A 15,610-nucleotide genomic window follows, 5' to 3' on the forward strand; every position below is an offset into this window, starting at 1 on the left:
ACCACTACGGCCTGAGTTCAATCCCCAGCCAGGGAGCTAATCCACATATGGCACAGCAGACCTCACCTGTCTCACCTGCTACTTCCTTTAGCATTGTATTTCAGTAAACCTGCCTGTTTTGCTCCCCACTCTGTCTCTGGTAAATCGTCTTGCCCACTAAACCTTTGGTCTACACCCCAGTTCTTCTATGCAAAAATAAAACATATACATATATAACAATTTTAAACATGCATGAAACTGACATCAGAGTAGATAACCAAATATAAAAAGCAAATAATGGCAGATCTGAGGCAGAAACTGACAACAATACAATAATAGTAGGACACTTCAATATCCTATTATAATAATGTATAAAACACACAGCTAGAAAATTAATAAACAGCCGGCTTGAGCAACACTATTAACCAAATAAACCTAACTGACATGCACAGAAATGTCCCTCAAACAGCAGCATAATATTTTGTCTCCTGAAGGACACATGAAACATCCTGCAGGGTAGAGGTAAGAAGTTAGGTAACAAAATAAGTCCTAACAAATTTAAGAAAATTAAAATTCCAAGTGTCTCTTCCAGTCACAGTGGAATATAATAAATAATAATGTCAAGAAAATGGAAAAATTGTCAAATACTTGGAAACTAAACAGGACACTCTTGAACAACCATTGGGTCAAAAAATGGATTTAGAAAGTATCTTGAGAAAAACAAAAATAAAAACACAATATACCCAAGCCTACAGGATGTAGCAAAAACAGTAAAAATAAGAGAGATTTTAGGAATAAATGCCACCATTAAAAAAGAAGGGGTAGTATGGGTAGGGAGCAAAATGGGAGCCCCAATGGACTGTGGTGGAGGATTATTGTGAACCTGTACCTCTGAATTATATACAGTTTTGTAAACCACTGTTACTTCAGTGGTTTTCTAGGCAGGACACAGAAAGCAATAACCATGAAAGAAAAAAAAAAAAGTTCAATTAGATATTATCAAGAGGTAAAATTTCTATGCATTATAAATACCATTGAAGGGCCTCCCCTGGTGTCGCAGTGGTTGAGCACTGGGCTACAAAGCTGCCTGCAGCTTCTGCAGCACCAGTTCAATCCCTAGCCACCAGCGAGGGTCCCACATGGTGCAACAGACCTCTCCTGCCATGTGCACTGCTCCCCTCAGCAGTGTATTTCGTCAGTCTGCCTGTTCTGTTCCCCACTCTGGCTCTGGTGAATTCTCTCACCCTCCCGTGCTTCTGACTGTACCCAGTGCTTGTATAAATGAATAAATAAATCTTTTTAAAAAATAAATATCATTGAAGAAGGAATAGGCAAGCCACAAATAGGAAAATTCATCTACAAAATACACATCTAAAAAAGGACTGTTACCCAGGACATATCAAAACTCCTATAATTCAATAATAAAGACACACTTCAACTTTTTTTTTTTAATTTATTCATGTATACAAGAACCGGGGTACAGGCAAATGTGCAGGAGGGTGAGAGGGTTCACCAGAGACAGAGCGGGGAACAGAACAGGCAGACTGACGAAATGTACTGCTGAGGGGAGCAGCAGTTGAATCAGGGAGAGTCCTGCTGAGCCACGTGGGCATCTCGCCGGCTGGCTGGGATCAAACCTGCGCTGCAGAGGCTGCGGACAGCTTCACTGTGCTGCACTCAACACGCTGTGCCACCAGGAAGGCCCGACACTTCAACTTTTTTAATAGGGATAAAATTTTAATAGACACATGAAAAAATATAGCCAACAGGACATAAAAAATGTTCATCATTAGCTAGAAAATGCAAACTAAAATCACAGTGAGACACTCCCACAAACCACAAAGAGACACTAAAATTAAAAACATAACAATAATTAGGTGAAAATGTAGAATAATTGCAACTCTAATAGTATGTTGATGAGAGTAAAAATGTATAACCATTTGGGAAAAGGCCTGGCAGATTTTTATAAAACAAGACCTAGCAAAACCACTCTTAAGTATTTACCCAATAAAAAATGATAACAGAGTCACAAAAAGACTTGTACAAGTATATTCAGAGCAACTGTAGGCAAAATAACCAAAAACTAGAAACAACCTAGGTGTCCAAAAATAGCATGGAAAAGCAAGGGAATACTATTCAACAATAAAAAAAGAAAAACTACTGATATGCACAACATGAATAATTCTCAAAAATATTCTGAGTGAAGGAAGTCTTATGCAAGAGTACATACTTAATGATATTTATCCAAAGTTCTAGACTAGGCAAAACTAATCTATGGTAAAATAGAATTAAAACAGCAGTTGCCCTTCACAAGTAGGGGTGAGATTTGATGGAGCTGGGGCATGGGTGGACTATCTGAGGTTAAGATAATGTCCTACATTTTGATAAGAACTTGGTTTACATAGATGTGTATATTTATAAAATCGCACCTCATGTAATCTTTATTATTTCATTTTATATATTTTTACATCATTTTTCATTTTTGCACGATGTATGCATTTTCATCTTGGTTATAGTCCCTGTTCCCCCCTTATTTTGACTGTAATCCATACCCCCCCATAGTGTGTTTCTAGTTGCTTGTTGATTTTGATTTTTACTTTGTGTTAATTAGTCTTTTTCCTGGTCCCTTATTTAGGTTTTCTAAATTCCTGCTATGAGTGAGACCATCCGGTATTTTTCTTTTTCTTTCTGGCTTATTTCGTTGAGCATGATCCCTTCCAGCTCCATCCATGTTACTGCAAATGGCATGTTTATCGTTTTTGATTGATGAGTAATATTCCATGGTGTATATGTACCACATCTTCTTGACCCAGTCATCTATTTTGTGGCATTTGGGTTGTTTCCATAGCTTCGCTATTGTAAATACTGCTGCTATAAACATAGGGGTGCTGGTGCCCTTTTGAATTAATGTTTCTGTGTCCTTTGGGTAGATACCTAGGAGTGGAATTGCTGGATCATATGGAAGCTCCATCTTTAGCAGGTTGAGGAACTGCCACACAGCTTTCCATAGTGGTTGGACCAGTTTGCACTCCCATCAGCAGTGCAGGAGAGTTCCTTTTTCTCCACATTCTTGCCAACATTTGTTGCTGCTAGATTTTTTGAATATGTGCCATTCTCACTGGTGTAAGATGGTATCTCATTGTAGTTTTGATTTGTTTTTCCCTGATTACAAGTGATGTTGAACATTTTTTCATATACCTGTTGGCCATTCACATTTCGTCTTTGGAGAAGTTTCTTTTTAGCTCTTCTGCCCATTTTTTGACTGGATTATTTATGTTGTTTTTGTTAAGATTCTTCAGCCCTTTGTAGATTTTTTGTGATCAGTCCTTTATCATTAGTGTTGTGTGTGAAAATTTTCTCCCAGTCGGTGGGGTGTCTGTTTTGGTTATTGTCTCTTTTGCTGTACAGAGTTCTTTAATTTGATGTAGTCTGTTGGAGGACACCCTGCATAGTGAGCAGAAGGGCCTTGACCTGAGTCCCTAAGGCATGTGAAAACACATGTGTCTCGGAGGAAAACCTCTGAGTGACAGGACTTGGTGTTGAGAGCCTGGAAAGTGACTTGCGTGGAGTCAGGCTTCTACATCTCCACAGTCTGAGAATAACAAAATGGAGAGGCCCTGCGTAGTGAGCAGAAGGGCCTTGACCCGAGTCCCTAAGGCATGTGAAAACACATGTGTCTCGGAGGAAAACCTCTGGGTGACAGGACTTGGTGTTGAGAGCCTGGGAAGTTCGCTCATTATTTTTGTTATTCTCAAACTGTGGCGATGTACGCAGGTCACTTCCAGGCTCTCAACACCAAGTCCTGTCACTCAGAGGTTTTCCTCCGAGACGCATGTGTTTTCACATGCCTTAGGGACTCGGGTCAAGGACCTTCTGCTCACGATGCGGGGTGTCCTCCAACAGTAGTCCCAGCTGTTTATCTTTACCTTCGCTATCACTGCTTTGGGTGATGAGTCTTTAAAGATGTTAGTGAGGTGCATGTCATGTAGTGTTTCACCTGTATTTCCTTCTATATATTTTATGGTTTCAGGTTTTATGTCTAGTTCTTTAATCCATTTTGAGTTGGTTTTTGTGCATGGTGTGAGGTAGTGGTCAAGCTTCATTCTTTTACATGTAGTGACCCAGTTTTCCCAGCACCATTTATTGAACAAACTTTCTTTGCTCCTTTGCATATTCTTTGTTCCTTTGTCAAAGATTAGTTGACTGTAAATATGTGGGTTTATTTCTGGATTTTCTGTTTGGTTCCATTGATCCGTGTGTCTGTTCTTGTTCCAAAACCATGCAGTTTTAATTATTATCACCTCATGTATTCTTAAGGTTTGTTCATTCATTTTGTACAAACTTTACCTAGGTGATTGGTATTCACTGTAAAATTCTCTCAACTTTGATGTATGTTTTAAAAGTTTTATAATAAAATGTTAAAAAGTAAAAAAGAAAGATCTAAAATAAACAACCTAACTTTATACCTTAAATAACTAGAAAAACAGCCAACTAAGCACAAAGTAGGCAGAAGGAAGGAAATATAGATTAGAGTAAAACTAAATCAAATAGAGAAAAAAAGAAAAAAAAAAACCTCAGAGGTGATTTTTTTAAAAGATAAATAAAATCAGCAAGCCCTAAGCTAGACTAAGAATAAAAGAAGATTCTATTAAATTAAATCAGAAATGAAAGAGGGTATATTACAAGAAATTCCTCAGAAATAAAAAGGAATATAAGGGACAGTTATAAACAATTATATTACTATAAACATAGAAGAGATGAGTGAATTCTTAGAAACACACAAATTGCTAAAACTGAAACAGAAGTAATAGAAAGCCCAAAGAGACCAGCAACACAACAAAGGAAACAATCAACAGAGTGAAAGGCAACCTAAGGAATGGTAGAAAATATTTTTGAACCATATATCTTATAAGGTGTGATTATCTAAAATATATAAGGAATACCTATAACAATATCAAAATATCAAGCAACCCAATTTGAAAATGGGTGAAGGACCTATATAAACATTTTCTCCAAAGACATACAAATGACTGACAAGTACTTGAAACAGTGCTCAATATCACTAAACATCAAAACCACAATGAGATATCACCTCACTCCTGTTGCAATGACTATGAACAGAAGATAAGATGTAACAACTATCCCTTAGCCAGAATCTCTACATTTCAAGTGCCCACAAGGTTGTGCAGAAAAGGGAACTCTTGTACACTGTTGGTGAGAATGTAAATTGCTACAGCCATTATGGAAAGCAGTATGGAGGTTCCTCAAAATATTAAAAATATATTAAGTAAATGTATTAAAAATATAACTACATAATTCAACAACAATCCCACTTCTGGGTATATATTCAAAGGAAATGAAATTAGGATCTGGAAGAGATGCCTGCATGTTTATTTCAGCATTATTCACAATATACCAGATATGGAAACAACCTAAGTGTCCCTCAGGAGATAAATGATTAAAAGAAAATGTGGTATCACATTGGAATGTTCAATGGAACAACAATGGAATATTGTTCAGCCTTTATAGAGGAAATTTTGTAAGTTGCAACAATATGGACGAACTTGGAGGACATTATGCTAAATTAAATAAGCCAGACACAGAAAGACAAATACTGTATGCTCTCACTTATATATGGAAGCCAAAATAGCCAAAGCAGAGAGTAGCATGGTGGTTACATAGAGCTAAGAAGAAAGGGAAATGGAGAGACTCTGGTTAAGGGGTGCAAAGTTTCAGCTATTCAAGGTGATCAAGTTCTGGAGATCTGATGTACAACAATGTGACTATAACAATCATTTGTTGTATACTAAAATTTGCTAAGAGGGAAGTTAAAGACTACTTTGAACAAACACACACATACATACAAGAAAGAAAGAAAATGGTAACTATCTGAATTGATGGATATTTTAGTTAGCTTTGTTTTGGTAATGATTTCCCTTTATATGTATATCAAATCATCAAATTAAACATGTGCAATTTTAATAGTAAAATATACCTCAATTTTTCAAATCCACTTAACACTATGTCTTCCAGTGGGGAGATTATATGAACTCCAGCATTCCTTTCCACTTGAAAAGGTTATGATACTAGGATATCATTAAGCAAATGAGAAAACTGAATCTCAGAGTTCAGTTCCCTTGCCTGAAATCACAATTCATTGTGGCAGAACTGAGATCTTAGATCTCCTAATTCCGTACTTGGAAGGGCAGTTTACATTCTGCCTATTTAATCCTCTTTCTCGCCTTTAGTCCCGACTCCTTGCAATTATGGGGCAGCCTGACAGACAACCAAGTGGCACTGAGCCATACAACTAGATTGTATAGCTTAACAGATCCACGGTCACTAAATGACCACCGTTAGTGGTCTGCTCAGGATGAACAGATTATACGTTGCCATGGCATTATTACTAATAGCTCCCCTCTTTAACTGCTGAAAGTGTCCAGTTTTGGATGATGTGGTTACCCTCCCAATGACCATGCTGGGAGATCCAAACTTCTGTAGTTACCAAAACCTTAATGTAACACAGCAGTTGGGTTCAAGTTACAGTGCAAATCACTTTTTTTTTTTCTATCTGAACACACAGCAATTCATTACATAAGCCATACCAAACAAGATTTCTCTAAGGAAATCCACCTTTAGAAGATTTTCTTCATTATATAGTTCATCTGAGACTTTTGTGCACTTTGGAGATACTTGATATTATTAAGTTGTTTGGATAGTGATTGAGTTTTTACAAAACATCTGGAGTAACAAGGTCTCCTTTAACTAATAAACAATAAATTAATTTACCTATCTGTTTTCTGGATTGTGCTGCAAGGAAATCAGGAGATGGAGAAAACAGCCTTAGCTGACCTAAAACATTGAAGAATCTGACTGGAATGAAGGTCTCTGCAAAAATGTATTCACTTAAGTATTTTAGAAAGGATCAAAATCAAACACAGAGCCCAGCAAACACACACTAAAAGGCTTAAGTCAGGGCCTCCTCGGTGGCGCAGTGGTTGAACGCTGGGTTGCAAAGCTGCCCGCAGCCTCTGCAGCGCCGGTTCGATCCTCGGCCACCGCCGAGGGTCCCACATGGTGTGCAGACCTCTTCTGCCACCCGCTGCTCCCCTCAGCAGTGTATTTTGTCAATCTGCCTGCTCTGCTCTACCCTCTGGCTCTGGTGAATTCTCTCATCCTCCCGTGCTTCTGACTGTACCCAGTGCTTGTATAAATAAATAAATAAATCTTTAAAAAAAAAAAAAGTCTTAAGTCAAACTGCCTTCCTTAGCATTGAGATCAGTGGTTTGTATATACACCAGTTTTTAATCCATCTTCAAAATGAATTTTAATCTCTGTCAACAACTAGAAAGGCTTATAATGACATACCATATTAGTTTTCTAGGACTGCCATAACAAATTACCACAAACTGGATACATTCAAACAACAGAAACTTACTCTCTTATAGTTCTGTAGTCCAGAAGTCCAAAATCGAAGTGTCAAGGCCATGGTCTCTCTGATTGGGAGGATCCTTAATTGCCTCTCTCAGCTTCTGGTGACAGACATTCCTTGGTATTCCTTGACTTACAGAAACATCACTCCAACCTCTGCCTCCATCATCACATGGTGGTGTCCCCTGTGTCTGTGTGCTCTGTATTTCAACATGGTGCTCTCCTCTCTGTGTGCATTTGTGTCCAAATTTCCCTAATTTTATAAAGACACCAGTCATTGGAATAGGACCCCCTCTAATCCAGTACCTTAATTTAAATTAATTATACCGGGCCTCCCCGGTGGCACAGCGGTTAAGCACTGGGTTGCGAAGCTGCCCGCGGCCTCTGCGGCGCCGGTTCGATCCCCGGCTGCTCCCCGGCCACCGGAGGAGGGTCCCACATGGTGTGCAGACCTCTCCTGCCGCCCGCTGCTCCCCTCAGCAGTGTACTTCGGTCTTTCTGCCTGTTCTGCTCTCCGCTCTGGCTCTGGTGAATTCTCTCACCCTCCCGCGCTTCTGACTGTACCCAGTGCATGTATAAACAAACAAACAAATAAATAAATAAAACATGCTCTATTATAAAAAAATAAATTAATTATACCTCTGAAGACCCTAGTTCCAAATCAGATCACATTAATAGGTCCTGGGGGTTAAGACGAGAACATATTTTGGGGCAGACACAATTAAATCCACTAAAGGCCCCCCATTGGCACCTCAAAATTCATGTTCTTCCTACAAGGAAAATATATCTGCCCCATCTGTTAGGATGGGATGTTAGTCCCCAAAAGATTTCACCCAGTCCAGCATTAACTCTTAGTTCAAAATTTTACCTTCCAGATCATCTAAAGTTGGTATGGATGAGACTTTTCCGTAAAATCCATCCGTCTGCGGACTTGTGGAGACAGAAAACAAGTTATCTGCTTCTAATAGATAATGTTGGAACAAGCACAGTGTAGACATCTCCTGAAAGAGAGAAAATGGAAGTAATATAAGGATTACTGGTTTAAAATAAGTTGAAAGCGTAGCAAGGTAAACTCCATTAGATTTTCAGGCCACAGAAAATCCTCCTCCTCCTCCTCCTCATCATCATCACAACCAGAACACTGTGATGATGATGAGGAGGAGGAGGAGGATTTTCTGTGGCCTGATGTTTCTTCTGACCCCACTCTCTCAGCCTACAGGGTGGCAACTCCTCCACATATAACCAAGGAGGCAGAGACCCCCACCCCATGCCTGAATTTTCTGCATCTACAGTGGCAGGTCCAGTACCTCTGGTCTCTGAACCACCCTCAAGATCCCTGCTGGCTCTGAGCCCCCTTGGAATCATTCTTCCATTTTCTTACAGGATAATACATTCTCCCATTTTCTTCACAGTCATGAGGCTCTATCAGCCTGTTTTCTGCCTATGGAATCCAGAAGTCTGATATCCATCCTTCATTTTGTTCTGTGTCTTTGCCCTTCAGTCCAAGCTGGCAGTGTTTCTGCGGAGATAATTGAGATCATGAGTCACATGCCTAATCCCACCAGCGAAAGTTTGCCTTTACTACTCTCTCTCCAACACACTTTTTTTTTTTGCAATATGGATAGGCTGATAATTTTCCAAATATTGAAGCTCTAGGGACATTTACTTAATAGCTCTGCTATAGACTAAATTGTACCCCCAAAGTCATATGATGAAACCCTAACTGCCAATCTGGCTATATTACTACAATCTGTGTAAATTAAAATAACAGAAACATATTCTCACAGTTCTGGAGTCTCTAAGTCCAAAATTAAAGTGTCATCAAGGCCATACTCTCTCTGAAAGCCCTGGAGGAGGACTCTTGTTTGCCTCGTCTTAGCTTCTGGTGATTGCAGACATTCCTTGGCATTTATTTATTTACCACTCCAACTTCCATCTCTATCATCAAATGATGTTCTCCCCCTATATCTCTAAATTACACTCCTCTTATAAGGACACCAGTTATTGTACTAGGGTCCATTCAACTCATTTTAAGTTGATTACATCTGTAAGGACCCTATTTCCAAAATAAGGTTACATTCACAGGTACCCAGGTTAGGACATAAACATATTTTGGGGAGAGAACACAATTCAACACATAGCAAAAGTTACCCAAAGTTGGACCCATCAAAGTTTCCTTATAGAATAATATGCACATAAAGAATATAAACCCTGGGCCTCCCTTGGTGGTGCAGTGGTTGAGCACTGGGCTGCAAAGCTGCCTGCAGCCTCTGCAGCGCCAGTGTGATTCCCGGCCACCGGCGAGGGTCCCACATGGCGCGGAGACTTCTCCTGCCACACCCGCTGCTCCCCTCAGCAGTGTATTTCGTCAGTCTGCCTGTTTTGTTCCCCACTCTGGCTCTGGTGAATCCTCTCACCCTTCTGCGCTTCTGACTGTACCCAGTGCTTGTATAAATGAATGAATGAATAAATAAATAAATAAATCTTTAAAAAAAAAGAATATAAACCCTATCTCCTCAACTTCTGAACCAAAACAATTTCCATTTTACATATTATTTTATATTCTGTAGCTAATTAGACAATGAAATTCAATATTCTAACCCAGGAAAAGTTCTGCATTTCCTCCACTTGTCATTCTGTTCTGACGACCTGTTTAGGAAGTTGTATCCTCAACTACACTATGATCTCTTGGAGGACAAGGCCTGTGGGCTATATTCATCTCTATATCTCTAGTGCCTAACTTCATAGATGACACAAAGTACACTCTTAATAATTACTAGAGATGGGGAGGTGGTTGAAAGGAAGAAAAGTCCTTATTATAATCTAGTGACTTGGGAAGTAGAAGGAGCTCAGTGTGCCAAGGCCAAAACTATGTAATTTCCTCAGGCCTCCCTACCCTTCATTCTGATCTTAAAGCTTCCCAGTTTCTCGGCATGCAATAAACATTACAGTTACAAGGGATTCCAGAACAGGCAAGTCTTTAGTTCTTCAAAGTAGCTTTTATTTCTAGAAGCTTCCTGGTCAGTCAGACAGCAGCTTCGCACATAGCCAGCATACCAAAAAGGCGAAGGAGAGATCAGACTGCTATGTGCAGGCTATGTTTTAGATGGCTAATTCCTCAAAATTTGATAAAGGTATAACACTTAATGTTCCAGTAACTCCCCCTCTCTAATGGACTGCTCTTAGCTGCCATCGGGAAGAATATATAGTTCTTTAAAATTTTGTCATGCCTTTACACACTCAACCCATTTTAATGTCAAGAATAAAATGCTGAATATGTATGCCTATGTCTACATACCAGAGGAAGGTAAAGGAGAAAAGCAGATATTCACAGGAATTAGAGGAAATGTTGAAAAGTCTATGGAATGTATGCCCAGACCAACTTGTACTCTTGTTCTTTAAACCCCCAAACTAGTTGCTGGTAAGCGCTACAGTCATGAGAGTCAAGCTGTAATAAACAAATGTAGCATTTATAGGCAGGTTAACTATAAATGTCAAGGTCAATGCCATGAAAGATACCACCAAACAGATTGCCATTCCGTGAGGGCAGGGACATCGTATTGGTCATCACTGTATCCCCAATGCTTTGCAAGGTGCCAAGAATGTAGTAGTTACTCAGTAAATATTTGTTTAATGAATTTTAAATGAATTAAAGTGATTGACTGGAAAACTGCAATAGGCAGTCAGAGCATGGAATTCAGAAAAGAATGTTTGGTCAAGAAGCCATTGAGATGAAAAACTGCTGTCCAAGTAAGGTGATGTTCTGCTCACCTGGCAGCAAGGATTGGAAGGGGAATGGATATCTCCAGGACGTAGCTAAAATCTTACAAGCATTCCTTGAGCCCTTCCTCCTCCCATTTTGCCTGAACAGAGGACGTAAATATCACGGAGTTTCCAAGTCACCACCTCCTTATGCTTAATACTTAAATAGAGCCAAGTCCATGGCTAGCAGAACTAATTTTGCTTACACTAAATCAATGTAGTGGTCTTACCAAACAGTACAAAGATCATTGTTTTCTAATTTCAGCTCCCATTCCAGTGTCTTGCCCCTCCCCCGCTTTCTTTTTTTCCTTTCCAAAAGCAATGGGGAAAAATTAAGTGGGAGATTTGTTAACTAATGGCTCCAACTTCCAATCTTCCTTTTCACATGCTCTGACACCTACACAGCTGTAGCTGGCCGTTTCAGCCTCAGGAGAAGAGTCTCTGGCTCTTCCCTATTAAAGCTCTGTGATTAATTCTCTGTTTTCTCTTTGATTTCTCTTTGACTAATTAAGATACCTGCAGCTGAAAACAATCCTTTCCTCGTTGGGATGCACTATTGGTACTCCAGTCACAGCCCCCGGACGCAGCACTGCAATATTTGTCGGGAGAGCATTCCTGCCTTATCTAGAAATGTCATCGTCTGTGAAGGTACCTTTCTGATTCCTTTAGGAAGTGAGGCCCAGAGGGTGGGGTTAGGGTTGAAAGAGCTCCTGTGGCTTTAGTATCACTGATTCACACTAAGTCACTGAAGTCTAGTGTAAGGTTAATCCTGACAATTAACAGTCTGGGAAAGGAGATGGAAGAAAACTGGCATGAAGAATTGTCATGAATCAAAATGAAGGGTTGAGTCTGGGAGGACTGGACAATATAGTCACAAGGCTTGGGAAACAGAAGTCATCTCATTCTTACCCTCAGTTTCCACTCTGGTTGGATAGTAAAAAATGTAACTAGTAAGAGTGAAAAGGAACTGGATCATATAGGAAAGAGGCTTTTGCATCTATATTCTAATTTTCAGAGCAGTTTAGGAAAGGAAATTAAATCTTCATTGTTACCATGTTCACACCCATCTTTTCCTCTTTTCACAGTGTGCAAAGTGAAGTCTCACAGATTATGTGCTTTGAGAGCTAGCAAAGATTGCAAGTGGAATACTTTGTCTATCACTGATGACCTCCTTCTGCCTGCTGATGAAATAGTGAGTGCCAGCCGTGCCCTTTCACTGTCGCCCTTCCCCAGGACATACAGAGGCAGAAAATCTTCTTTACTGTTTCCAGGCAACCCAAGTTCACAATCCAACCAATTTATAGAAGAATGAAAGCCCACCCACCCCCACCTGTCACTGGCATTGGAGTGGGGAGGTGTAAGGGCAGGACTGGACCACTGAGCAGGTTTTCTGATCCCATGCAGACCGGGTAAAGGAGGAGTCAGAGTCCTCAGTGGTTTTTTGCCGGTCTTTTATTGGGGTTCACCAGGCATATGGCAGGCAGGGGTGCTGGCCGGGGGCTGGGAGGCCTGGCAGGTCTTCACTCTATCTGGGCTCCCTAGCGTTCGTTCTGCTGCTTCTCGGCTTCTCTTTCGGCTTCTGCTTCGGCTTCTCCTGGCGTCCCCGTGACGCCGCCCTTAAAAGCGCAGTCTTAGCCCAGGTGTACCCACTTCAGGTGCCCGCCATCAGGCATGCATTCAGGATCACAGGGTTCCCTCATCTATCCTGATGGCGGGAGGGCAGAAAAGCCTGATTTTTTACCTTACCCTACAGGAGGGCAGGACCATGAATGTCCTTGAAATTACCTAATGTCCTCCGTAGGGTATAGTTACGCCAGCAGGCCCTTCCTTCCCTTTTATCTCTAACTTTTACCTCTTGTCTCTTTTACCCTTCAGAAAACTATGCCCCATCAGTGGGTAGAAGGAAACTTGTCTATCAGTTCTCAATGTGCAGTTTGTCATGAGAACTGTGGCAGTTACCAAAGACTTCAAGATTTCCGGTGTTTGTGGTGTAATTCTACGGTAAGACTCTTCTTGTCTCATTGATACTTAGAAACTTGACATCTAGAAAAGGAGGGTGGAGTGCAGCTTCATTGTGCGTACACATAGATAGAAATCTCTGAGACTCTTACTCCAAAATAGTATTATAGGGCTCAGTATCCTTCCTTTCCAGATCTAGTTATGAAGTATTGGAGGGAAAGATTTAAGAGTCTCCTATTCGAAGGTTCTTGATTAGTGAGGCCTACTAGCTACTGGAAAAAAAGTTGAACTTTCTTACGATAATACAAACAATCTAAAAAATAAATGCTTAAGAAACCTCCCTTCCTCATTCACCATTTCTAAAGAACTTTTAATCTTTGTTAATAATGGTTGATGACATTAACACATTATTATTGCTACTATGTCTTGAGTGTTTGATATACATGATCTCCTTTAATCCTTACATCAATCCTAAATGAGGTCTCATTGTCCTCATTTACAGATGAGAAAATTGGGGTTCACAAAAGTGATTTGCTCAAGGTCATACAGTCACTAACAAAAGAGTGTTGATTTATATATAATTCTGAGAAAAACGTGTTTGTTTGTTTTATGATAATTTTTTATTATAATACTTTTTATTGAGGTAATGTTTGTTTACAGTTCTGTATATGACTCAGAGGTATAGGGTCACACCTCTTCAGATGTATGTTACCACATACACCTACCACCACAGCACCCCAAATTCTCCACCAGAGCTATCACACTACTATGCTGCTAAATCAGTTTTTCTCAACAGGGGGTGATTTTGCCCGCCCCCCCAGGAGACATTTGACAATGTCTGAAGACATTTTTGATTGTTACAACTCAGAGGTAGAGGTTGTGCTACAGGTTTCTAGTGAGTACAAGCCTGGATTCTGCTAAACCTCCTACAGCATATAAAACAGCATAAAGATCTGTCTAACCCCAATATCTACAGTGTTGATGTCAGGAAAACCTGACATAGACTTTCTAGCTTCTTAGATGCTTCTGTCAAACTGATTAGTCTGAACAAGAAGAAACTAAATTATGAGCTTTTTCTTAGAAGACTGTTCCCTCTGCCTCACTCCAGATCTCTCCCAGAAAGGAGTTTGCACCCTTATCAGGCACCAGGATTTTTGTGACTGTACCCAGGAGATATCTCTATATCTCTTGGATCTGGTGGCCAACAGGACTTAGGCTTTTAGGTCTCACAAGACTGCAATCAATGGAGAAAAAGAACTTAACCTGCTATCACCCCGTAGGGCACAGCAAGAAGCAGTAGTCTGAGGAACCCAATCTCTCTGTGAAAGAGACCTATTAGCTTATCTTCATAATTTCTGCCTGAGGTGCAAGCTTCTAATTAAACACACATCAAAGGACCATCTGTAATCCTTTCCAGAGACCTCAGTGGGTAGACACCATCACCACACTATTCTTCTGCCCTGCTCCAGAGCCCTAGTATCTCCCAGAAGGGAGCCTTTACGTGTATCTGGTGCCCCAGTTTTTGCTACTGCTTCCCAGGAGATAACCCTTGATTACCTGGTTCTTGTGAACAGTGGGGCTTGAGTTCCTAAGTCTCACAGAACTATAACAATTGAAAAGACAGTTTTTTGACAGGCTACCACCCCTAGCACACCACACAGACAACAGACAAAAATACCTAGTCTATCTGCAAAAGAGCCTATTTTATTGTTTTGGAGTTTTGCTCTGAATGGCAGGCTTTTGGTTTAGCACACATCTAGGGGCCTATTGAGGTACTCTCTGGGAACAGAGACTGTGGATGTATTCTTTGTGCCTCCCTCCCACTCACCTCTGGTTGCTGGTATTTCCTACAAAGAAGTTTCTACATTTGTTTGGTACACTGATTTTTGTAAATATCACCCAGGGTACACCTCTAGGTTGCTAGCACTGGTGATGAGTGGGACTCAATGCCTGTGGTCCCATAAAACTGTATATATTTGCATACTTCATAAAGTTACTACCTAAGGGTCTGTCTTCTAATCAGCCTTAATCTATTTGCTAAGATACTCTCCATTAGAAGATTGACATGTCTTGTACACCCTAAATTTCTGGGAGTCACTAAAAATAAAATAAATTGGACAGTCACAAAGTTTTGAGAGACAACCAAGAGCTAGGGCAAGGCAGAGTGATCAGATTCATCCCTACACAAGATCACTCTCTCAAGACCAGGAGAGGTGGCTATTTTATCTAATACATAGACACCAAAACAGAAAGTCAAGGAAAATTAACAAACATGGGAATATGTTTTTAGTGAAATAAGATAAAACCTCAGAAAAAGTCTTTAATGAAATCTGGATAAGTTATTTACCCAATAAAAAAGTTAAAAAATAATGGTCAGGGCCTCCCCGGTGGCGCAGCGGTTGAGCACTGGGTTGCGAAGCTGCCCGCAGCCTCTGCAGTGCCGGTTCCATCCCGGGCCGCTGGGTGAGGGTCCCACATG

The 15,610-nt window shown here is 40.4% G+C and overlaps 1 protein-coding gene across 1 annotated transcript in view; it reads left to right on the forward strand.

The window, feature by feature from the left end:
* Positions 1 to 15,610, forward strand: part of DGKK (diacylglycerol kinase kappa) — a 149,247-nt gene that overhangs the window by 63,824 nt on the left and 69,813 nt on the right. Inside the window, exons 5-7 of the mRNA XM_037511669.2 lie at positions 11,685 to 11,820; positions 12,258 to 12,364; positions 13,048 to 13,173. Coding sequence (XP_037367566.1) covers positions 11,685 to 11,820; positions 12,258 to 12,364; positions 13,048 to 13,173 — 369 coding nt within the window. The remainder of the gene's footprint in view (positions 1 to 11,684; positions 11,821 to 12,257; positions 12,365 to 13,047; positions 13,174 to 15,610) is intronic.

Source organism: Talpa occidentalis, unplaced genomic scaffold (assembly GCF_014898055.3).
Source record: "Talpa occidentalis isolate TD23 unplaced genomic scaffold, MPIMG_talOcc4v2.1 talOcc4.15, whole genome shotgun sequence".
Classification (NCBI taxonomy): Eukaryota; Metazoa; Chordata; class Mammalia; order Eulipotyphla; family Talpidae; genus Talpa; species Talpa occidentalis.